The sequence below is a fragment of the Fukomys damarensis genome, unplaced genomic scaffold (genome assembly GCF_012274545.1).
Source record: "Fukomys damarensis isolate Sample0158 unplaced genomic scaffold, DMR_v1.0_HiC HiC_scaffold_23, whole genome shotgun sequence".
Classification (NCBI taxonomy): Eukaryota; Metazoa; Chordata; class Mammalia; order Rodentia; family Bathyergidae; genus Fukomys; species Fukomys damarensis.
Window position 1 is genome coordinate 63820589 of NW_022900935.1, and position 23297 is coordinate 63843885.

Here is a 23297-nt window from a genome sequence, read left to right on the forward strand (position 1 = left end):
CACCACCCGGCCGCTGGGCGGCTCTGCCTGCTCGCTGGGGGAGGGGCCGGCGCGCCTGGCAAGTTGTGCTGATTGAGAGAGTTGTCTGTTCAGGGCCCGGTCCTCCGTCAGTGCTCAGTGTCCCTGTGGCCATTAGCGTTGGGGCAGCCTTGGAGGAGCTGGCCTCCCTGGAGCGCAGACAAACTCCCAGGAGGGGCAGAGACACCTGGGGCTGGCTGTGCTCCTGGGGGAAGTGTCATCTAGTCCTCCATGGCTCCAGAGGCCTTGTTCTGGTTTCTGTGGGCACCGGGGACTCCTCAGTAGCTCCGAGCCGCTCAAGTCTGGAGCCCATCCCTGGGCCATATGACCCCCGGTGTCCAGATAGGAGCAGAAAGTCAGTCCTTCAGGCAGGAATTGGGGGCAGGGCTTACCAGAAAAGGACCCATGCTCCAGGCAGGAAAAGGCCGTTCTGTTGTTTGTGTCCACAGCATGTGGTCAGGGCTGGATCCTGGAAATGGCCGCTCAGCAAATATTTGCCTGCACCCCTGAATTCCAGCCCCTCTGTCTGCAGAAAGGGACCTGAGGCCATTTGCCTGAGGGGCAGCTGGTCCTGAGGGTCTCAGGGACAGATGCAGCTGCACGTTCCCTGCTGGGGGCCTGAGTTCCACAGGCATTGATTTTGGGGTGGGGCTCTGCTGACTCACTGTCCCGCTGAGAGAGAGAAGTGTGGGAGCCTCTCATCCCAGAGGCTTCTCCCGGCTCTTCTCTCTGTCCCCTGAGTTCCCAAGGCCTCTGCATCTGGTCTTCTCTGTGTCCGCCGCCTTGACAGGAGCAGAGTGAGTGGAAGGAAGCCGCCCACCTTGGGTGGGTAGTTGTGGGCGCCTGCGTGTGTGCGCCCTCAGCAGTGCCCGAGTGGAGGCGTGCACACAACTCTGTCCTGAGCATTTGCTTCATAGACATTTGCGGTCCCCAAAGATGCCAGATGCTCTTTCCTGAGGCTGTTTTCATCCTAGAGTTTTGTTCCTCTTCACACCCCTCCCACACCCCTTCTGTCCAGCCCTGGCCCCTGGAAGCCCCTCTGCTTCGGGTCACAGGCAGCCAACAGGAACTTACTGAGCAGAACCTCCTGTCGTCCCCAGACCACAGGTCCCCAGGACGGCCTGCTGGTGTCCTGCTCTGCCTCGGGATAGGGGCAAGGTGGCAGTTTGGTGTGTGTAACCTGTTTTCTTTCTTGCTGCCCTGCCTTCCTAGGGGACGTTCTCTTCCAGATGGCCGAAGTCCACAGGCAGATCCAGAACCAGCTGGAAGAGATGGTGAGTTCAGTGCCTGCTTTTTAAGTGGAGGGCAGTTGGGTATCAGAGCTACTGAATGCTTTGACCCTCAGTCCACGTGGGACTATGCCACAGTCCTGGGGTCACACTGCCAGAGGCGTGCCCTGGGCTCAGGAGCAGAGGTCCCATAGCCATGCTGAACAGCCTGGGGTCCTGGGATACAGGAGGGCCTGGGAGGAGGACCAGGCCCAGGTGTCAGGCTCAGCTGGCCTGGGCCAGAAAGGTTCTGTGGCAGAAGTTCAGGAGAGGCAGGTTCTGTTTTCCCAGGCAAATGGGACCTTTGGGGCTGTGGACCACCCAGATAATCCAGCATTTGGGACTTCTGTCCACATTCAGTCCTGCAGCCTTTGCTCCTCAGGGTCCAGAGTCCTGGGCTCCTGCTCCCGGGCTGAGTATGGTCTGTTTTCTCCATATCTAGCTGAAGTCTTTTCACAATGAACTGCTCACGCAGCTGGAGCAGAAGGTAGAGCTGGACTCCCGGTATCTGAGTGTAAGTACCCCGGACAGCACACTTCCTGGGCTCGTGTGTGTCCGGACCCTTCCCTCTGCCTGCATCAGCTTCCTGTCTGTGCTTCCTGTCCAGGCAGGGCCATTGGCCTGAGTGTTCCTAGTGCCCATCTATGACCCTGTGGGTGAGCCTGTTGTGTCTCACACCCTGTGTGCAGTGCCCCCACTCTGTCACTTGTAAAGCCAATGACATGGCCTTGCTGCCCCCTGGAGCCCCCTAGGCACCCTGGGCTGTCCTATCTTGCGTTCTTTTCCCATGAGCTGGAGGAAAATTATGGGCCCCAGCTCCTGGCTGCGTATACCACCCCAAGTTTATGAGTTCCTGCACCCGTTTACTGCACTTAACAAGGACATGGGTCTGGACGCCTTCCCCAGATCTGATTTTCCTCTGTGGGAAGCAGAGACCTGCTAAGGCAGGGCAGGGCTGAAGTCTTCAGCTGTGGCTCCTCTGATCTCTGCCAAGTCCTTCCTGCAGTCTTGTACCAGGGCCTGCTGAGGGAGGAGGAGGAAGGGAGCTCCTCCTGAGCTGCTCCGATGGCACTCATGGGCCTGTTCTGTTGTGCACCTTCAGGCTGCACTGAAGAAATACCAGACAGAGCAGAGAAGCAAAGGAGATGCTCTGGACAAATGCCAGGCTGAGCTGAAGAAACTCCGCAAGAAGAGCCAGGGGAGCAAAAACCCGCAGAAGTACTCGGACAAGGAACTGCAGGTAGGGCTGCCCAGCGTGGGTGCTCGAGGCTTGCTCCCTCCGTGGGGCCTCTTCTCCAGCGGGGGCTGCCTGGCCTGTTAGTGACAGGCGAGGGAAAAACCCCTTGCTTGCTCACAGCCGTCACTCCCACTCAGCCAGGCCCCTGGACCTGCTCTCCTGGCAGATCTGGAGCAAATGCCTGTGTCCCCAGCTGGTAGGAAGGCCGGCCTCCTGCCCTGCTGTCAGGGCAGCAAAGGCTGCTGGGAGTTTCTTGACTACTGGAGCAGAAACCCAAATTAAATCCTCCGTCTGTGCCTCTAGATTGCTCCAGGAACCAGATCTGACTTACTAATCACTGTGATTGCCCGTCCCAGCCTAGCTGGTTAGGGGTAGCCATGGCACATGGCTCCAGGAGCTCCTGAGAGGCTGGATTTTTGTGTTTTTCTCCCCATCCTGCCGGTATTGCCTGCTAAGCAGACCAGGTTTAGCACATCGTGTCCCATAATGACACAAATGACACACGTGGTATGTCATTAATACTCCCCCAGCCAGTGTCCTGACACAGAGCAGGCCCAGACACCCCTTGTCCACTCCTGAGGTCACTGCAGCACAAATAAGCAGGGCACGCAAAGCAAGACATCCAGCTGTGTAGAGGAGTCAGCTGGAAAACCCCAGCTGTCCTAGCAGAAGCTTCTGGAAGGATCCCAGGGCAGGTCTGGGTGTGGCTCTGGGCTGAGTCTCTGGCCTGGGGCCCCAGCCTTCTTTCTGGCAGTCAGTGCCTCTGGCCTAGGAGCAGGAGGACAGTTCTGGGTCCATCCGTGCAGTGGTAAGCAGCAAGCAGCCCCAAGGGGACACCTGGAGGAGCCGGGCTGTGCCGGAAGTGGATCCCTATCAGCTCCTCTGCCTGGGAGGGCTCTTACACATTTGGTTCTGCAATGTGGTAATAATGAGTCCTGCTGTCCCCACGTGGGGCACATTTTTGTGTGTCCAGAGTCTTTGTTTTGGTTACTTTGTTTTGGTTACTGTCCATAGCCCATGGCTGCTCTAAGGACAGATGCTGTTGCCAAGAGCCATTTTGAGCCTTTTCCCTGAACTGCCTCTTCCAGTGGCCCTGTGCAGTTGAGGAACATGGACACTGGTATTTTCTCTTTTCTCTGACCTTTGATTCCCTTTGGATTCTTAAGCAGTGGACAGTATCCTGCTTAAGGTGGTAGGCAGCACAAGTGTGATTGCAGTTGAGGTCCCCGCTTTTTTAAAATCAGTAACAGCCTGATTGAAAAATAATGTACATGCCATACAATCTTACACTTCAAGTGTACAGTTCAGTGGTTTTCCCAGAGTTGTGAAACTATTGCTCCAATTTTGGAGCGTTTTTTACCACCCCCAAAAGAGCCCTATACGCATCAGTCACCCCCACTTCCCCTTCACCCCCTCCCTCCCGGTCAGCACTATCTCGCCGCCTACCCTTGTAGAGTCCTGTCCTGGGTTTTCCTGTGGCTGAGTCCCACATGCTGTCGCCTTTTGTGTGCGGTTTGGTGTCGGGAGCCTGTTGGGAGGTTCGTCTGCCCTGTAGCGTGTGGGCGTGCCCGCGTTGGCTTTTACCCTGGAATACTGGCGCCTTCCCTTCACGGCAGCAGCCATGGGTCACGTGGATGTGTGAGGCTCTTCCTGCTCAGGGCCAGGCCCACGCTGTGGCCAGCTCGCTAGGAGTCCCCTGTGCTCAGTGGTGCCTGCCCAGCTGGGTTTGTGGAGCCCGGGCCAGGGGGAAAACGCAGTGGGGTTGGGGTGAGCAAGAGCAGGAGAGGCTGCAAGCTAAGCGTGGAGTGCAGCAAGGCCCCAGGTGTGGGTGCTTCTGGCTGTGACCACGCTGTCCAGCACCTCAGCCTTCTCTTGGCTACATCTGATGCTAACTTTGCTTCCTGGGCCTGTCTCTGACCCCACCACCTGGCGCTCACTAAGCTGCCTCCTGGCAGAGAGAACTCGCAGTGCCTTTCTGAGCCTGTTTCCCCGACTGAGGTAGGCACTCTCCCTTCTCTGGGCATGGACAGGAAGGGCCCCCCAGCTAGAAGAAGCTGGTGTCCACCCCCATGTCGCTGGTGCTCTGGCTCCCTTCCCGGGTCCCCACTTCTGCCTCTCCGAAACTTCTGCTTCCTTGTCTCTTACAAGAAGCAGCCAAGTGTTTGATTTCCCCGACAGCTGAGCTCTTCTTGGGAAGGGCCGGGCATCCCACTCAGCGCGGAGCGGAGCAAAGGCTGCCACGTGGGTGCTTCACAGTGCTCGGTATTTTCATTCCTTTCCCTGTGGTGCTTGGGGACGAACCCAGGGCCTTGTGAGTTCTGGGCGAGTGCTTCACGTGGAGCTGCGCCCGGCTCCTTCCATTTGTGCTTGAGGGTGGGAAGCAGAGAGGCTGCTCCCAGTGGCGGAGAAGCCTGGGGCCGGGCAGGGTACCTGTGAGTCCCTCACTCCACATCCCAGGCGGGGTACAGCCGCCCTGGGTCCTGCTGAAACCGGGCGGGAGGCGCCCTGGCCACTGTGCTGGATGCCCCACCTGCCCGGCTGCTCAGGGAGCCTTGCCATCCTCGGGCAGCCCTTGGGGCCTGTGGGATCTCAGCCAGGCCAGGCTCTGACTTCTGTTGCAGGTGTGGCCCTTTTGGGGGCAGTGCTGCAGCACCTTGGCCTCGGAGCAGCAGGAAATGTCCCAGCGGCTGAGCTGAGCTGGCTGGTGCTGCCCTCTGCGAGGCCCTGCCCCTCTGTGCCAGCTCCTCCCCCTTCTCAGGCCCCACCCTCTGCCTGGCCTCAATTTCCCTGTCAGCCCAGCCCCTCAGAGCTGGCTTTCCTGCAGGTCGCCTGTTACCAAGGAAGCACAGGACTCTCCGCCTTCTGGGGGGAGGGGTGAGTACTAGGAGTTGAATTCAGGGCCTCACGCATGCTATACCCTAAGCCTTTTTTTACTTTTTGAGACACAGTCTCATTAAGTCGCCCAGGCTGAGCTTGAACTTGTCATCCTCCTGCGCTGACCTACTGGGGAGCCCTGAGTACTTTGCCGGGCTCCCCCCGGGGTAAGTCTGGGTCTCCAGCCAGGCTGTGGTTCATGGTGTTGGCTTTTGAGGGCCTGGCATGGTGCAGCCCATGAGCAGTGAGGCAGGCATCTGGGTGTGGGATCCCATGGTTGCCACAGTTTCCCTCTGAATCATCGCTAAAGCCTGTGCCCCTGTGCTGACCACTCTTGCTGCCACCTTTAGAGGAAGAGCGGCTTGAATCCCTGCCACCCTGGTCTTCTCAGGTGTGGCTGGGGGCTGGAAGGGAGGGCTCTGAGGTGTCATTGTCAGACTTGGGTTCCCCGCTGTACCCGAGAGGTGAGTGGTTTACCTTGAGGATGGGTGGCTGGCGTCACCGGTGTGTTTGGAGCTCGACATAGCTACAGCCCCCTTCAGCCTCCTGGGTCTTGTCTGGGGACTTCTGGACAGGAACTCACTTGGGAGATGCTGCAGCCACTACCAATCAAGGGTGAGCCCTTGGAACTCACAGGGTGGCCCTGTGCCCTCGGCATCTGCCTGGCGGAGGGCCCCCAGCACATGCTGTCTCCCCTATAGCCCCTCTGCCATTGAGCATTGCAGAGGTGAGTCCATGTGTGACAGTGGCCAGGCTTGTGTCCCAAACTGAGGACAGCTGTGCCCAGAGTGATCAGCACCCACAGGGGTGGCGGGGCGGGAGATACAGCTGCTTGGTGGTAGGAGAGTGAGGTTACCTAGACCCTGCCCAGAGAGAGAGGAGCCGAGCCTGTCATCCCCAGTCAGCGTGATAGCTGCTTGGGCTTGGGGCTGTCCCAAGCTTGCTGGGGCTGTGGGTTGGGATTTCCGCAGAAAAAACTAACTTTATTTATTTATTTTTTTTTTCATTGAGTTTATTGATACTTTTTAGGTATACAGTAGTTACAGTCATCAATGGGATCTTATATCTTTATATGACAGATCTTGGTTCCCATTTTTCCCCATAACCCTGCCCTCCCTTCACCCTCTCCCCTCCCCTATTTATAAAGGCTTTGTTTCCATTTTTCCTTTTCTCATATTTTTTCTTTTCCCTTATTTCCTTTCTCCTACCCTTCCCACTTCCCCTACACCTTTAGCCCTTTTCTTCCTATTTCACATTATCACTTACATAATTTGGATCTTATTTACACTTAATTTTTCATACCAGAGAAACTATTTGGTATTTACATGTGTGTCTTATTTATTTCACTTAAGAGTATGGCCTCAATATGCATCCATTTTCCTATGAATGACTCTTAGTTTCTCAATCTTTATGGCTGAGTAGTACTCCATTTTTTAGAAAAACCACTTCTTAATCCAGTCTCCAACCGATGGGCAATTGGTCTGTTTCCAAGTTTTGGCTATCACAAACCGTGCTGCTATAAACCTGGGTGCACATATATTGCTGTGGTATGATTCTTTTAATTTTTTTTTGGAAAGATGCCCAGCAAAGGGATAGCTGGGTCAAATGGAACCTCTAATCCTAGTTCTTTGAGGTATCTCCATTTTGATTTCCACAGTCGTTGCACCAGTCTGCACTCCTACCAAAAATGGAGAAGAGTTCCTTTTTCCCCACAACCCCGCCAGCATTTGTTATTGGTTGATTTCTTGATAGCAGCCATTCTTTCTGGGGTGAGGTGGAATCTCAGTGTTGTTTTCATGTGCATCTCTTGAATGACCAGTGATGTTGAACATATTTTCATATATTTATTTGCTGCTTTTATGTCTGTTCATTTCAGATGCCCATTTTTGAATCAGGTCTTTATATTTGGGGGGGGTACTTCTTTATGTGTTCTAGATAATAGACCTTTGTTTGAAGAGCAGCTGGTAAAACTTTTTTCCCGCATTGCAAGTTGTCTCTTAGCTCTGTTGGTGGTTTCTTTTGCAGTGCAGAAGCTTTTTAATAAGATAAGGCCCCAGTTGTTGATTCTTTGTGCTAGTTCCTGTGCTACTGAGGATTTGTTCATAAAGTCTTTTCCTATGCCAATGTCTTCGAAAGTTCTGCCTAATTTATCTTCCAGCAAGTTTAGTGTTTCTATTTTAATATTTAGATCTTTAATTCACTTGGATTTTAATTTAGTGCATGGCAAAAAATAAGGGTCTAGTTTTAATCTTTGGCAGGTTGAAATCCAGTTTTTCCAACACCATTTATTAAAGAGACTATCTTTCCTCCACTGAGGGTGGTTGGCTTCTTTGTCAAAGATGATGTAGCTGAGTGCATCTGTAGTTGTTTCTGTATCTTCCATGCTATCCCACTGATCCTTGGGTCTTTTTCTTTGCCAGTACCATGCTGTTTTTATCACAGTGGCTTTGTAGTATTGTTTCAAGTTGGGGATTGTGATGCCCCCCAGTCATGTCTCTGTTGCTTAGAATTGCTTTTGCTATTCTGGGTTTCTTCTGGTTCCAAAAAAATTTTTTTTATTCTTAAGTTCTGTGAAAAATACTGTTGGAATTTCAATAGAGATTTCATTAAATCTGTATAGCACTTTTGGTAGTATGGCCACTTTCACTATGTTGATTCTTCCTACACAGGAGCAGGAGATATGTTTCCATTTTCTTATATCCTCTTTGATCTTTTTTTCAGAGTGCTGTAGTTTTCAGTGTAGAGGTGTTTTGCTTCCTTTGTTTGATTCTTAAATACTTCATTTTTTTGGATGCTATAGTGAAAGGAATTGTTTCCCTAATTTCTCTCTCATTGAGTCTGTTATTTGTGTTCAAGAAGGCTATTGATTTTTGAGTGTTGACCTTGTATTCAGCTACTCTGCTGAAAGTGTCAATTAAATCTAGAAGCCTTTTGGCAAAGTTTTTTGGGTCTTCTATGTAGAGTATTATATCAGCAAATAATGATAGGTTAACTTCTTCCTTTCCTATCTTTAATGCTTTAATTTCTTTCTCATGTCTAATTGCTGTGGCTATATATTGAACAGGAGTGGTAATAATGGACATCCTTGTCTTGTTCCTGATTTTAACATGAAGGTTTTCAGTTTTTGGCCATTTAATATGATGTTGGCTGCTGGTTTTTCATAGATAGCCTTTATCAAGTTGAGATAAAAACCTTCTATTCCAACTTTCTGCAGGATTCTTGTCATGAATGGGTGTTGAATTTAGCTGAATGTTTCTGCGTTTATTGAGATGATCATATGGTTTTTGTCCTTGACTCTGATAACATAGTGTATTACATTTATTGATTTACATATGTTGAACCATCCTTGCATCCCTGGAATAAATCCAATTTGGTCAGGGTGTATGATCTTCTTGATGACCCTCTTTATTCTGTTTGCCAGTATCTTACTGAGGATTTTTGCATCTATGTTCATTAGGGAGATTGGCCTGTAGTTCTTTTTTGGTTGGGTCTTTTCCTGGTATGGGAATCAAAGTAACACTTGCTTCTGGGAATGAATTTGGAAGTATTGCTTCCCTTTCAAGTTCACTGAAAAGTTTAAAGAGTAGTAGCAATAGTTCTTCTCTAAATGTCTTGTAGAATTCAACAGTGAAGCCATCAGGACCTGCACTCTTCTTAGTTGGTAAATTTTTAATTACATTTTCAATTTCACTGATTGTAATTGGGGTGTTTAGAATTTTTTTTTAAATCTTCGTTCAACTTTGGTAATTCATAATTACGAAGAAATCTGACCATTTCTTCTGTGTTTTCCATTTTATTAGAGTACAGTTTCTTGAAGTAGGTATTGATGCTCCTCTGGATTTCTGCTGGTTCTGTTGTGACTTCACCTTTTTCATTCCTAATTGCATGGATCTGAGCCTTTTCTTTCCTTTTTTTTTTTTTTTTGACAAGGTTGGCTAAGGGTTTATTGATTTTATTTATTCTTGCGAATAACCAACTCTTCAATTCATTGATTTTTCTTTTTGTATCATTCTTAGTTTCCATTGCATTGTCTTTTTTCTGCTCTGATCTTTATAATTTCCTCCCTTATATGAGCTTTGGGTTTTTCTTCCTCTCCTTTTTTCTAGGAGTCATAAGATTCATCATCAGGTTATTTGAGCTCTCTCTGTTTTCCTAGTGTGGGCATTCACTGCTATGAATTTTCCACATAGAACTGCTTTCATTGTGTCCCACAGATTCCTGTATGTTGTACTGGCATTATCATTTATTTGTAAAAGCTGACTAATTTCTTCTTTAATTTCCTCTGTGACTCATTGATTGTTCAGGAGAGAGTGCTGTTCAATTTCCATGAGCTTGTGAAGTTCTTATGGTTTCTTATGATATTGATCTCCAGTTTAATTGCACTATGGTCTGATAATATACATGGGATAACTTCGATTCTCTGCATTTATTTGAACAAGCTCTGTGAGCTAGTATGTGGTGTATTTTGGAGAATGACCCATGTGCAGCCCAAAAAAAAATGTATATTCTGATTTTGTGGAGTGGAATACTCTGTAAACATCTGTTAAGTCCATTTGTTCACAAGCTTGATTCAGTGCTAGTATTTTGTTGTTGACTTTTTGTCTAGATGATCTATCTGTGATAGTGGGATATTGAGGCCCCCCCCACTACAATTGTATTACTGCTAATTTGGTTTTTCATGTCTCTTAATATTTGTTTTATATAGTTGGGGGCATTAATATTTGGTGCATATATATTTATGATTGTCATCTCTTTCTCTTGAATTGTGAAAGAACTAATTTTAATTATAGGTCAGGAAACAAGAGCATAGAAGCATTTAGGGCACTAACTGGGACGAAGAGTTTTATATAAAAGGAGGATGTGCTTTTGGCACATCCCGTTGTGGCCTGAGGGGCTGCACCCTTCCCCCCAGTAGACTTGGGTCCCCACTCAATCACTGTCCATGCCCTAGGGAAGAGCCTGTCAGCTTGGAATGTTCAGGACCATTCTGCAGGGACACATCAGATGCACTCTGTGTCCACCTCAGGAACAAAAGGGCTGTTTTAGTCCTGACAGGCTTCGGGCATGCCCAGCCTGTGCTTTCACGTGGACAGGGATGTGTAAAATCTCCACCTTGTGCTTGGAGCCCAGGTGGAGGAGGGAGAGAGCCACAATTTAGTGGTCCACCCTGTTCCTCTTTCCTCAGGAGCTCTGCCCACAGGTGGCAGCTGCAGGGCTGCATGGCCAGGCGGGGAGGGGGCAGGGAGAGTTTGCACTGAGCTGCCCACCGTGGGAGGAAGTAAGTCACTCTCCTGGTTGAGTTTTCTCTTCCTCCTGGCTGCCCCATGGCCACTTGGTGCCTCTCCAGAGCTGCTTTCTTGCCTGGCCAGGTACTTCCTCCTCAGAGTAGCTAAGCTGCCTCAGTACTGTATTCTCAGAGCCCTGGGTGCTGCTGATCAGAGCCTTCCCTGGCCAGCGGGTGTCCCCAGGGCTGAAAGAAGTGAGGTTCCTTGTGCCCAGGACTCACACAGCCACTCTGGAAGGAGCCAGGTAGGCTGTGCACACTGTCCCCTTCTGCATATCTCGGGCTGGATTTCTCCTGTTTTTGTTTGTTGGTACCAAGGATCAAACTCCAGTCTTGGAGCTTGTGAGGCAGGTGGCAGCTCCACTGAGCTAAATCCCCAGCCTTCCTGGTTTTGTTTTTGTCCCATTTGACCCCTCCCCCAGCCTTGTTTTTCTGAGACAGAGCACAGGTAGGAGCCTTGCTGAGTGACAGCCCTCTGCCACGTGACACCTCCTCTTTTGTCCCTGCCCCTTGTTACTGTGCTCCCTAACCTTGCCCTTGTCCCCTCTGGAGTGGAGCGACCTTAGGAGCCTACTGTTTATGCTGCACTTGGCAGTGTGTGCTGTGAGTGGTGGAGCCGGGTTGGGGTAAGCAGTTTGTCCTTCCTGGCCTGTGTCAGGCTCCAGGAGTTTCGGCGAGGCCAAGACCCCAAGCAGTACTGGGGCGCCAAAGGTCTTGAGAGAGCCCAGAAAGCAGCAGCTGGAGGCAGACAGACAGGCCCAGCCCCACTCAGAATCATGCCAGGCATAGGGTGGACCCTGCCAGCCTAAGGGCAGATGGCAGAGACCACCTGGGCATCTGGCCAGCCCAGCCCATGTGTCTGCTGACCCATCTGAGGGCCTGCTGCAGGAACACAGGCCTGTACCTCCACCCCGCTCCTTGAGGCCATCCTGGACCAAGGCTGCTACGGGGTGAACCAATATCCCTGCCTGTGCTACCTGTGCTGTCTTCTCGGAAGGGACATTGAAGGTGCAGGTGTGGCCCTCACCAATGTGTCCTGTAAGGAGAGGGAGCCCTCCTGGTCTGGGGCTAGAGGGCTGTGGAGCAGGGGGGCTCCCAAGCTGGGAAACCACCCACTTTCCTTTTCATCGTGACACGAGGTCAAGTGGCCTCAGTGCCTCCAGGGTCTTCATTCAACTCTGTGCCCCTTCCATGTTCTCAGCCCAAACATCCAGACTGAGGTCTGAGAGGGGAGAGATTGATTCTATTTAAAGGGCTGTATAATTAACAAAGCAAAGATGAAATAACCATAGTTTAGGTCTTCAAAGGAGATAATAGCAGAGGCTGGGAGCTTCGCTGAGGGGTGTGAGGAGGTGCGGGCAGCTGAGCTGGCTCTGGCTTGGGCAGAGCTTTCCCCACCAGTCAGCATGGATGGACTCCAGAAACCAGGTGGGCCCCACCTTTCTCGGGGGTGAAATCAGCCTGGGGTCCTTACCAGGAGGAAATAGAACTGTGAGGTGCTGAAGGCCAAGTCCTCCCAGGCATTCAGACCTCTGTGTGCCCCGGCAGCTGGGTGGCTGGGGACAGAGCACTGTGCCCTAAACCTTGGGCCTGGGCCACTCAGACATTATAGCTCCCACCTCACTTGGCCCTTGGGACCTTGGCCGGGTGTTCAGCTCACTGGGGTAGACAGAAGTGGCCGAGCTTCCTCATGGTGAGCTGGGGCTGGGCAGGGCTTCAGGGCATGTGGTAGGCAGGTTGTGAGCGTTTGGGCCCTGTTGCTCACAGCTACCCCTTGCCAATTTGATGCAAGCCCTTGGCCCCTTTCCCACGACATGGGGACCCCAGTACTTGAGAATCCCTACAGCCTTCCAGAGGGGAACTGCTGTCTTCTTCCCAAGGGTGTTGCTATGACACATTTGCCTTAGGACATTTTCTGTTGCTGGACCTAAATACCCAAGACCAGGTAATTTTTTTTTTTTTTTGAGAGTGTCTCACTGTGTAGTTGAGACTGACCTGTAACTCACTAGGTAGCCTAGGCAGGTCTTGAACTCACAGCAATCCTCCTGCCTCAACCTCCCGAGTGCTGGGATTACAGGCGTGCACCACCACGCCTGGCTGAGACCAGGTGATTTTTAAAGGTTGGAGGTTTATTTAGCTCCTGGGCCAGTGCTGGAGGCTGGGAGTCTGTGTGCCTGGCCTGTATCTGATGAGGCCTTCTTGACCGTGTCATGTAGCACAGAAAGGACACGTGCTAGCTTGGGTCTCTCTCCTTACAAAGCCACTAAGGCCACCTCCGGTCCCACCCTCATGACCTGTCTAACCCAGGCACTCCTTGGAGCACCTGAATACCACTGACAGATGACTTTGGGGACAGGACAGCATAGGACCTTCCCAGCATGGTTTAACCCCGTGGCATTCCTCCTTGAGGCCAAGATGCCTGGCTCCTCTGCACAGTCCTGGCCCCACTCTTGCCTGAGCTCTTGGTCTGGGGGGAGATTTAAAGGCTTTGTGCAGACCTGGGTCCCGGGCCACCACTATGTGGCCCAGGCAGCAGGCTTTGGGGAAGCCCATGGCTGTAGCCGCCAGGTCCCTGGTGATTCCTGGCAATGTGTGAGGTGTCCAGTTCTCGTTTCTGTTCCCACACAGCACAGCTGACAGGATTCTAAGCTGTCCCCTTGGGAGCCCTTGTTCTCAGGGACAGCAGACGGAGATTTACATCCTCATTTGTGTGAGCTGCAGGGGACCTCCAGGAGCAGCCAAGGTGTCTGGGAAACAGCTGAAGCACTGTGGCTTCGGATTGTTCTAGAACACCCCTCCCCGCTCTGAGTCACGGCTTGCTGGGGAGAAGAGGAGACACACGCTCTATCACTTCTGTCTTCTCAGATTACAGGGCTGTTCAGCCCAGGGTGACTAAGTGGAGTGTTTTGTGGGTCTTAAATGCTTTCAGCTGGGTGTTTCTATAGTGCCGTCACCATAGCACCCAGCTAAGCAGGGAGCTGAGGCAGCGCGGGCGGGCGGGGACAGGCTCAGTGCCATTTCGAGTGGCCTGTTCCACGCTGTCGAGGTGTAGGCCTCACGTCATCCTCTGTACTCTTCAGAGAGCTCGGACGCCCCCACCCCGTGGGCACCCCTGTCCACCTGGCTGCCACCTCCTCACTCTCCCGGGCTCCGCTGTCCCCTCCGTGGGGTGACACCCCTCACTCGGCCCACATTTCCAGGACCTGCCCAGAGAACTTGTGGCCTTTTTCCATGAGGAGTCGGAGACCCGCTAAAAGAAGCTGGGGAAGTCGCTCGTTCCTGGACAGAAGTGGCAGCCTCGTGTCACCAGCAGAGACTTAGCTCTGCTGTGGCCCCAGAGCAGGCAGAGGAGCTCAGGGCAGCTGAACCTAGCAGGACGCAGAGGCTCTGTCCTGGTCCTTGTGGCCCCTGCCTGGGCTGGCTGTCCAGTGGCGGCTCAGGGGACACCTACAGGAGTTGGGTGCAAGGGAAGACTTGGGGCACCTGCAGACAGGCTGCCTGTTTTCCCCTCACTGGGCTCCGGGGTGTGGCCTGAGGGGCTCCCGGCCTTCCTCTGGCTCTTAAGTAGAAATCTTAAAGTTAGCACCACTCCCTCCCAGCCCCTGCTAATGAGGCCAGTGCCCAGTTCGGTGCACAGCACCCCAGGGAGTAGCACCTCAATAGGAAGCTGCACCGCAGCCTACAAACCTAGAAACGAGCGATCGGGTGGGCAGCACTGGCTCCAGGGCCTCAGTTTCGAAGGTGCTATTCTCGGGGCAAGGGAACCCAGGGGACCTTGTGTCCTGGTTTATGCTGCTGTCCTAGGGTAACTGAACGTTCCAAGCATGGCTTTCCCCTGTCCAAAGTCCTGTTAGAGAATAATATTCCTGGGGACTGGCACTGGCCTCTCTTCCCATTTTTTTTAGCTCAGCCAAGCAAAAGGAGCCTCTGGGCAGCTGCAGGCCAGGGCTGTGTGTGGCTTGGGGCCCCTCTTTTTGGGCGCAAGCTCACCATCTCCCTCAGCCTGCTCTGCTCCATCCCAGGCCTTCCCACCCTAAAGCTTAGGAAAGGGGCCCAGGGTACAGTGTGCCGGGTACCTTCCTCCATTGCTCCCGTCCTTCCTGCCACAGCCCTAGAGGCTCTGCGCATCTCAGTGGCTGCTCCCCCCTTCCCGGAGAAGGAGTTTCAGAATGAGGGGGAGGTTCTGGGAGCAGGAGGAGGCGGCCTCGGTAGGCCCATGTTGCATAACCAGAGGAAGAGCTCTTGGAGCAGCGGAGTTGGGGAGTAGGAGGAGGAGGAGATGGTGGCTGTGCCATCACAGCAAGGGCAGCGCTGCTGGAGAGCCTGCTCAGGGCTGCCCTAGAGCCTCTCCCTGAGTGCCACCCTGGATCCCTCAGGCAGGCAGGCCCTGTGGCACTGCAGCAGACCTTGGCCCATTCCTGGTGGCTCCAGCCAGCTTTTAGGGGTAGGGGGAGTGCCTGCTATTTTGAGGCCCACTTAAACTGCCCTGCCAGAGGGGAGGAATGGGGCTCAGTGTGGAATTGGGAGGGCTGCAGGAGCAGAGGGAGCAGGGTCTGTGTGCAGTGACCAGGTGGGGCAGCCTTGGTGGGACAGTGGCTCACTTGTGCCGGCTGGTAGGCAGACGTGGTAGGCTGGGGACCAGGCTGTACCAGCTGAGCTCCTCCCTGCCATCCAGCTGAGCCCTGCACGGAGAGGCCCCCAGAGAACAGCCTGCTGCTTACACCCTCACTGCCCACGCTCAGCCACCCACCCACACTGAGTCAGAGCTGCAGGCAGTGTGAGTCAGACAGGAGGTGCCCTTGCAGGCAGGCCTGCTCCTGCAGGAAGAGGCCTCCTCAGGAAGTGGGTCTGCAGAAGCTTCTCCTGGTCAGCGGTGGGGCACGGTCCACTCCAGGACACAGGGAGTTCATTCTGAGGAGAGGACACCCTGGATGCATGCTGGGGGGTTCCCCGTGAGCTTGGCAGACCTGGGTGGCCAACCTCATCCTTGATGGCATTTTAAGCACAGGGCACCTTCAAGAGCCAAGAGGCTCCCAAAGCCACTGTACTTGGGCCCATTTTCACCCCCCTCCCCGACCTTGGAGGCACCAGGGGAGAGCACTGAGGCAGAGGGTCAGGGTCTGGGTCAGTTTTGCTCTTGGCTCAGTGAGGTCCACTCCCCCGGCACATCCTGGTTGCTCCAGTGTGATCCATGCATGTCCAGGAAGCGGCCTGCCCTGTTTCCACTCAGTGACCATGTTTTGTCCTTTCAACTTCTCAAGCGTCACCCTGGGAAGGACATAAGTCTCCTGCAGGGTGGTCCTGAGGTGCTTTCCCTGCCCAGCAGAGAAACCTCCTCTGAGGTCCCCTTGGTCATCAATGTCCCCAACTGTAACTCCCCAGTATCTCCTGCTTGAGCAGAGACTCGAAAGCTGAAGGACCATCAGGTGTCACAGGAGGACCAAGCAGCCACCTCGTGGCCCAGGGCACTGGGACACATACAAAAGGCGCTCCACAGTGCTTCTGTGCAGTGGGTAAGGCCACACAGAGGGGCCAGCCTGTCACCAGGACACTCGCCTCCTCTCCTCCTCAGGAGAGACCTAGAGCCTGGCCCCTTGGCCTGAAATCTGCAGGAGGCAGACCCTGGCTCCACCGGTCGGCTTGGACAGGCACACGGGAGTGGCCGCTGGGGACGTGGTTATGGGCCTGTCCTGAGTGGCCCAGACACCGCTGTTTCCTCAGGACCACCCAGAGCCCCGTGCATTCTTCCCCTACTCATCCCCACTGTCCTCCTGCCCCCAGTACATTGACGCCATCAGCAATAAGCAGGGTGAGCTGGAGAACTACGTGTCAGACGGCTACAAGACGGCACTCACCGAGGAGCGCAGGAGGTTCTGTTTCCTGGTGGAGAAGCAGTGTGCCGTGGCCAAGAACTCTGCTGCCTACCACTCCAAGGTGAGCACAGCTTCTGGGCTGCTGCTCTGGGCTGGGACCACTGGGCAAAGTGAGCAGGCACCAGCCAGCAGCGTGCACACAGCCAGAGCCAGGACTCCACCCGTGCTGCAGTGCTGAGGAAGCTGGGGTGACCCCCCACCCCTCCGTGCCCTTGGAGACTCCAGGGGATAGAGCTCTGACAGGAAGTTACAGGGTCCCAAGGCACGAGTCTGAAGACCCGTGTCAGGAATCGCTTGGGCGCTCTGCTGAGCACCTGCCGAGGGAGGAGGTCCTCAGGTGGGTTTTGAGGCCTCAGTCCACCCATGTCTTGGCAAGGCCAGGGCTGGTATAGGATGGGGAGTGGCCCATATACTCCTTGCTGGGGGCGGGGTCTCCACCTGGCCTCCTGGCAGCGTTGGCTCTGTGCCTTCACTTACCCTTTGTGACAGGGCCCCTCAGCCATGTCTCTGCTCACTTACCGGGGCAAAGCTCCCAGCCTCAGGGGCCTCTACCATCCTAGACGAGGCCATGTCACCGGCCCCCACTGGCCCGTCTCCAGCAACTACCAGAGCTTGGCTGTCTCTCAGGAACTGGCCACCTCACCCCTCCTAGCCTGCCCTTGTCCTTTGCTTCTGTATCCTGGCCCTTGGGTTCACTCTTCCCCACACGGCCCTGGGGGTCTCCCTGGATGACACATATGCCTCTGCACCTTCAAACCACTGGCCTCATGGGGGCTCGGGGCCTTAGCTTCACCCTTTTCTCCTTCTTGATCCCTGAGACTCCCACTTGCTGGTGAGGGCCCCTTCCTTGCTGCTTTGGCCTGCCTCCCACATGTTCTGTGCCCCGTATTTCCTGCTAGATGTCCCGCAGTGACTTGAGGTGTGGGTGATTCTACCCTGGAAGGCTGCCCATCCCAGTATTGGGCCCAGGCTTGCTGAGCAGGTGGCCAGGTTTCTCTGTGGAGTGAACCCCTCATCGGAGGCCCTAGGGGACTGGGGTCACAGCTCAGCGGGGTAGATGGCTGCTGGTGTTGCCCCCAGGGACAGGCTCCCTGCTGTAATAGGTGGGGTCAGGGCCCTGTTCCTCCATCGTCCGTGAGCAGGTGCTGCACTGGGACCAGATCGTGTCCCTGGAGCATTTCCGGAACTCAAGATGTGGTTCAGCAGCTCAGCCTGGCCAGGGAGGCCCTGGCTGTGTTCAAGTGAAGCAGGTCAGGGATTAGCAGGGTGCACAGGTACACCCCACACACTCACAGGTGTACTCGCGCACGCACCCAGAACCACCGTGCTGGTCCCTGCAGCCAGGGGCACCAGGGAGACACATGCCTCCCTCCCCAGAGCTTTCTGCTTGCCCAGGCCTGCTCCAGCTGTGGGCAAGTGCAAAGCAGGTCAGAGTGGCACCACGCCACCTTTGAGCCCTGTCCCAGAGCAGGTCTCCAGCCTGTGCACAGACAGGGCCTCTGCTCTACAGCCAGTAGCAGGCAGCTGCGCCATCTAGTGGTAGCTAGGCCCAGCGATGGGGTCAGGGAGGAAAGCACAGACCTGGGTATGTGGCTGTAGCACTGGCTATGCTGTGCTGGGGCTGAAGGCTGGGGAGCAGTGCCCCTGTCCCGCAGCCACAGCCACCTCCCAGGAGAGAGTGCAGATTCTTCACTGCACTGCAGCCTTGCAGTCCACTTGGCTTGCTGGCCAGGGGCAGGGGCTGCTGCTTGGATCCCAGTGACTGCTGCCACTTGGAGCTCCCTACAGCAGACGTTGGTTCCCCACCGTGGCTTCCTCATTCCTTGTCCACCCTCTTGCTTTTGTGGTTGGCTGTATCCCAGGCAGCCTTCCTTGTACCCAGAGGCAGAGGCAAAGCCAGGCTGCTTAACCCCTCGGGTTGGACAGGAGCACTGGCCCCAGCCCTGTCCTCTGGTGTGTGTATGGGATAGATTCCCAAAACCCAGCAGCCCCGTACTTCCCCACCGTGACACCCTCTCCTACCTCCCTAGTGGTTCATTCTCTGGTGTCATTGCCCACCCGTGTCTGGATGTGTGAGCCTCATGCCCATTTCTCCTTCCTCCAGTCCCCCGGAGGCCCCACCAGGCTCCGGCCATGGTGTGGTCTCCCGGATGTTCCCCGGCCTCACAGCATGTGGCAGCATAGCATTCACCTTCCCTTTGCGAGTCAGGCTCAGAGCACACGCAAGGGAGCAGTGTCAGGGCTGTGCTCACTGTGGGGATCCTTCAGACAGCCCTGACTCCCCCCTCTCGCTTCTCCCTGCAGGGCAAAGAGCTGCTGGCCCAGAAGCTGCCACTGTGGCAGCAGGCCTGTGCCGATCCCAACAAGATCCCAGATCGTGCTGTTCAGCTCATGCAGCAGGTGGCCAGCAGCAATGGCTCCATCCTTCCCAGCTCTCTGTCAGCTTCCAAGTCCAACCTGGTCATCTCGGATCCCATTCCTGGGGCCAAGCCCCTGCCAGTGCCCCCTGAGCTGGCGCCATTTGTGGGGGTGAGTCCTGGGCCCCTGGGAGCTCGTCGGTGTGGGAATGGCCCCTCCTCCCAGGGCAGGCCCAGGGTGCTGAGCCCAGGGCCCCCGTCAGAGTGTTCTCTCCCGAGCTGGCCCCCCAGCGACACCCTGCCCCTGCCTCCTCTTCTCTCCAGCGGATGTCTGCTCAGGAGAACGCGCCCATCATGAATGGCGTCGCAGGCCCGGACAGTGAGGACTACAACCCCTGGGCTGACCGCAAGGCTGCCCAGCCCAAATCCCTGTCTCCCCCGCAGTCTCAGAGCAAGCTGAGCGACTCCTATTCCAACACACTCCCTGTGCGCAAGAGTGTGACCCCGAAGAACAGCTACGCCACCAGTAAGGGCCTGCGGGTGCTGGGTTTGGGTCTCTCGCATTGCCACACTTGTTGGGGAGGTCATGGAAGCTTGTGTGTTCAGTGAGTGGAGGCAGCACATGCACGCACATTCATGTGTATGGCTGTGCAGGTGTGTGCATGAGTTCACATGCATAGGTGTGCAGTGTGTGCGCGGCAAGGCAGTGGGGCCAGGGCCGCCCGCAGGTTGGCTCAGTGACCAGGGCAGACCGATGGGCGTGGGAGGCTGTAGCTTCTCCCGTCCTGTCCAGGGTCCAGTCTGAGGGCTCCAGGCTCCCTGGCCTCTACCCCAGGTCCCCTCTGCCACGGCCCACCCCTCACGCCCACCCCATTGTCCCAGCAGCTGAGAACAAGACTTTGCCACGCTCAAGCTCCATGGCAGCTGGGCTGGAGCGCAATGGCCGCATGCGGGTGAAGGCCATTTTCTCCCACGCGGCTGGCGACAACAGCACCCTGCTGAGTTTCAAGGAGGGAGACCTGATCACCCTGCTGGTGCCCGAGGCTCGTGACGGTTGGCACTACGGCGAGAGTGAGAAGACCAAGATGTGAGTGCCCATCTGGAGGGGCCGGGTCCTGGGTAGCCTGGCCCTATGGTGAGCATTGGGGCAGTGGCACTCACAACACTGGGCTCTGCCCGATGATCAGGTCATAGGTGGTTCTAGCATGAGCGTGACCCCAAGGACTTGCCCACATGCAACTGTGGCCGTGGTGAGGGGTCTTCATTAGCTTTTGCCCCCACTGCCCCATAATCTTCCTACAGCCCTCGATTTGACACAGGGCATGGCACCCCAGCTGCATACATGTCATAAGGGACCTGGTCATTTCCCGTGGGCAGGTGCCTGGCTTCCCAGGTGGTAGGTGGCAGTGGGACTCGGCCGCCAGACATCACAGCCTTGGTGCGTGTAAGGCCTGTGTCTGAACAGCCCCCACTTTCATTATCAAGTTCTAGGGTCACACCTGTCACAGAGAGGCTGTGCCAAGGCCTTGCTTTTGCTGCAGCTGAGGCGGGCAAGTGAGGGGCTACCCTTTCTCGGGATGTTTTTTGTGCAGATGCCTTTGGGCAAGACAGGAAGGAGACCGTGTCTGTGGTGGAGGGTAAACAGGAGCGAGAGTCTAAACCAGTCATGGTGAACCAGCTGTACCTGTGCCGCAGCCAGCTGTTACCATTGACAGCTCTAAGAGCGTTGCCATCGCTGGTCTAAACCATGCTGTTCTCTGGCCCACTGCCCAGTGGTAGCTGCGGGCCAGGGGAGGTCCCTGGAGCAAGCCACCAACCCCTGGCCCCCGTGGTGGTTCTGGTTTTAGAGGCATGACCCATGGCAGTGAGGGGTACGTGGTAGGTGGGGCACAGCTCTGCCCAGGTCCCACCTCATGGTGGAGGTGATCACACCCACAGCTTCAACAGGCAGAGGTAGCCCATGTCTAATGGCCTAGATCCCTGGTCTGCACAGAGCCAGGCGTCTGTCCCTCCACAGGGGGGTGCACAGCCAGGCTGCAGAACTAGTGGGAGGTGGGTCTGCTGTCTGGGGGTAGGGGCAGGATGCCGCCCAGTTGTCTGCCTGGGCCCGCGGGTGGAACACTGACTGGAGCCTCTCTTCCAGGAGGGGCTGGTTTCCTTTCTCCTACACCCGGGTCTTGGACAGTGATGGCAGTGACAGGTTGCATATGAGGTAAGTGTGTCAGCTGAGCCAGATGGGCTCCCTGGTTCCTCCTTCACCTCCAGGGCCGCCCAGCTCAGGCCAGTGGGGTGGGGCTGCTGTGGCATCCAGAGGAGCTGAGGGAGTCAGTGCGGTGTGGGCTGGCTGTTGGCCAACCTGTTGTGGCTGGGCGTACCCCTGCCTCCCATCTCCCTCTCAAGGGTGCCAGGTATCCTGACCCCTGGGGAGTCACTGTGGCAGCTTCCTCTGGTCCCAAGTGAACCGGCCCAGGAGGAGGCAGGGAGGCCAGAAGGGAAGGGCCCAGAAGGGCCTGTGGGACTGGGTGAGCCGTCTGGCCAGCCCCTGAGCCACACATCTCACAGCCTGCAGCAGGGCAAGAGCAGCAGCACAGGCAACCTCTTGGACAAGGACGACCTGGCCATCCCACCCCCCGACTATGGCACATCCTCCCGGGCCTTCCCCAGCCAGACCGCCGGCACCTTCAAGCAGAGGCCCTACAGTGTGGCCGTGCCCGCCTTCTCCCAGGTGAGTGCTGGACCCTTGGCTGTGCTGAGTGGAACGTGGGTGTCCTGCCCGACAGGTCTTGGGTGAAGGCTGTGGTTCAGGACTTGGGCCACACGAACACCTGTGGGTCAGTGCCGAGTCCCTGTGCCTCACAGTGGCCCCATACCAGCCTTGGTCTGCTGGCCACCCCCGGGTGTAACGTCAAGGCTGGGGCAGAGCTGGCCTCGAGGCTGTCCTTGGATGCCCACCCTGCTAGTGAGGAGCCTGGGGCCAGGGGATTGATTTGCAGGAGCTCCTTCCCTCAGAGCCATGGGCCTCAGTCATGGGAGCTCCTGCTGCCCAGCACTATCTTGACAGCATGATTCTGGGGACTGGCAATCTTACCCTGCAAGCCACAGGCCACTGATGGAGTACTGGTCCTCGGCCCTACGATAGGTTCCGGTGCCCCTGTGTGAGAGCTGTTCTGTGTCCAGGCCAGATGAAGTTTGAGTTTTGAAACACAGCTCATGGAGCCCCACCTGGCTCTGACCAGAGAGACTGTGGGGTGGGGTGAGGCCCATGCCATCTTGGGGCTTTTCGGCAGGTGTTCTGGTTGAAGGACATGAACCTGCTGTGGTTTCCAGTAAGGAATAGGAAGACAATTCTGTGGCTGCAGTCCTTGGGCTAGACTAGGTTTGGAGAGAGAGCTGTCCTTTCCCAGGTCTTGGGCATTCTCAGGGGACCATCACTGTGCTGACACCCAAGGGTCCCTGCTGACATGGGACTTGAGGCTGTGCAGTCATGTTGGAGATGTGAGATGCTCTTCAGGCTGTGTGCCTGAGGGGAGCTGGGCAACCAGAATGCAGAGTGGGAGGCTGGTGTGGTGAGGGGTCCAGTTTGTGGTATTGTGACCAGAACCGTCCACAGTTCAGAGCATGGGGTGGTGGCAGAGAGCCCATCCTGCCTGGGTGGAGACCCCTGGGACTTGGGCTAATCGCTGGGCTGGGAAGGCGCCTCTCACCTGCAGTGGTGAGGGTTCAGCGTTGGGAGAGCCAGGAAACGTAAACCTGCCACCCCTCACCAGCCGTTTCCAAGAAGCTACAGCAGGGGCAGAGGAGGACACGGGACCTGGGGCTAGCCCAGGCTTCTGTGAGGCAGGCATGCAGAGGGCCATCCTGCAGCCTCCATGCCCACCCTTCCAGCCTATATAAGGTCCTCGCTGGAAGCGAGTGCCTCCTGCCTGCCCAGACCTTCCTCCTTTTTCCTCCCATGTGAGCAGTGTCTCTCCAGCCTTAGTTCTTGGGGAGGCCCGCAGCACGGGAGGTGTGGACAGCAGGGGTGACAAGGTAACTTGGAGCACCCATAACCCAGTCAGCCCCTGCCCAGATGCAAACGGCCCAATTACTTTGGGAGGTCACCAGGGGATGCCAGGTCAGCCACTGTGCCCAGACAAGGCGGGTGAGAATGGGGAAGCGGCCTTCGTGAGGAGCCGTCTGAACCCGTGTCTGGGTCACCCCTGTGGACAGTGCCAGAGTGCAGGGTGGGGGCTCAGCCTCAGTTCCATGGGCCCCAGCCTGATGCTGTGCCTTCACCCCCAGGGTCTGGAGGACTACGGAACACGGTCTGTGAGCAGGTAAGGGCCTCTGGACTCATCTTTGGGGCTGTGGGTTAGGGGGTGCAGGGACTTGGGGGTAGCCCTCACC

General features: G+C 55.5%; 1 protein-coding gene across 6 annotated transcripts in view; it reads left to right on the plus strand.

Annotated features, from left to right (window-relative positions):
• The window catches only part of Baiap2 (BAR/IMD domain containing adaptor protein 2), a 70452-nt gene that overhangs the window by 40429 nt on the left and 6726 nt on the right, over positions 1-23297 (plus strand). For 3 of the 6 annotated variants that reach the window (XM_010618600.3, XM_010618598.2, XM_010618596.2), the window contains exons 4-13: positions 1231-1292; positions 1729-1800; positions 2389-2526; positions 16463-16615; positions 18859-19083; positions 19236-19437; positions 19794-19998; positions 21055-21123; positions 21474-21636; positions 23193-23227. In XM_010618600.3, the coding sequence (XP_010616902.1) occupies positions 1231-1292; positions 1729-1800; positions 2389-2526; positions 16463-16615; positions 18859-19083; positions 19236-19437; positions 19794-19998; positions 21055-21123; positions 21474-21636; positions 23193-23227 (1324 nt within the window). The remainder of the gene's footprint in view (positions 1-1230; positions 1293-1728; positions 1801-2388; positions 2527-16462; positions 16616-18858; positions 19084-19235; positions 19438-19793; positions 19999-21054; positions 21124-21473; positions 21637-23192; positions 23228-23297) is intronic. The other 3 variants (XM_010618595.3, XM_010618599.2, XM_010618597.2) reach the window with 1 other exon arrangement.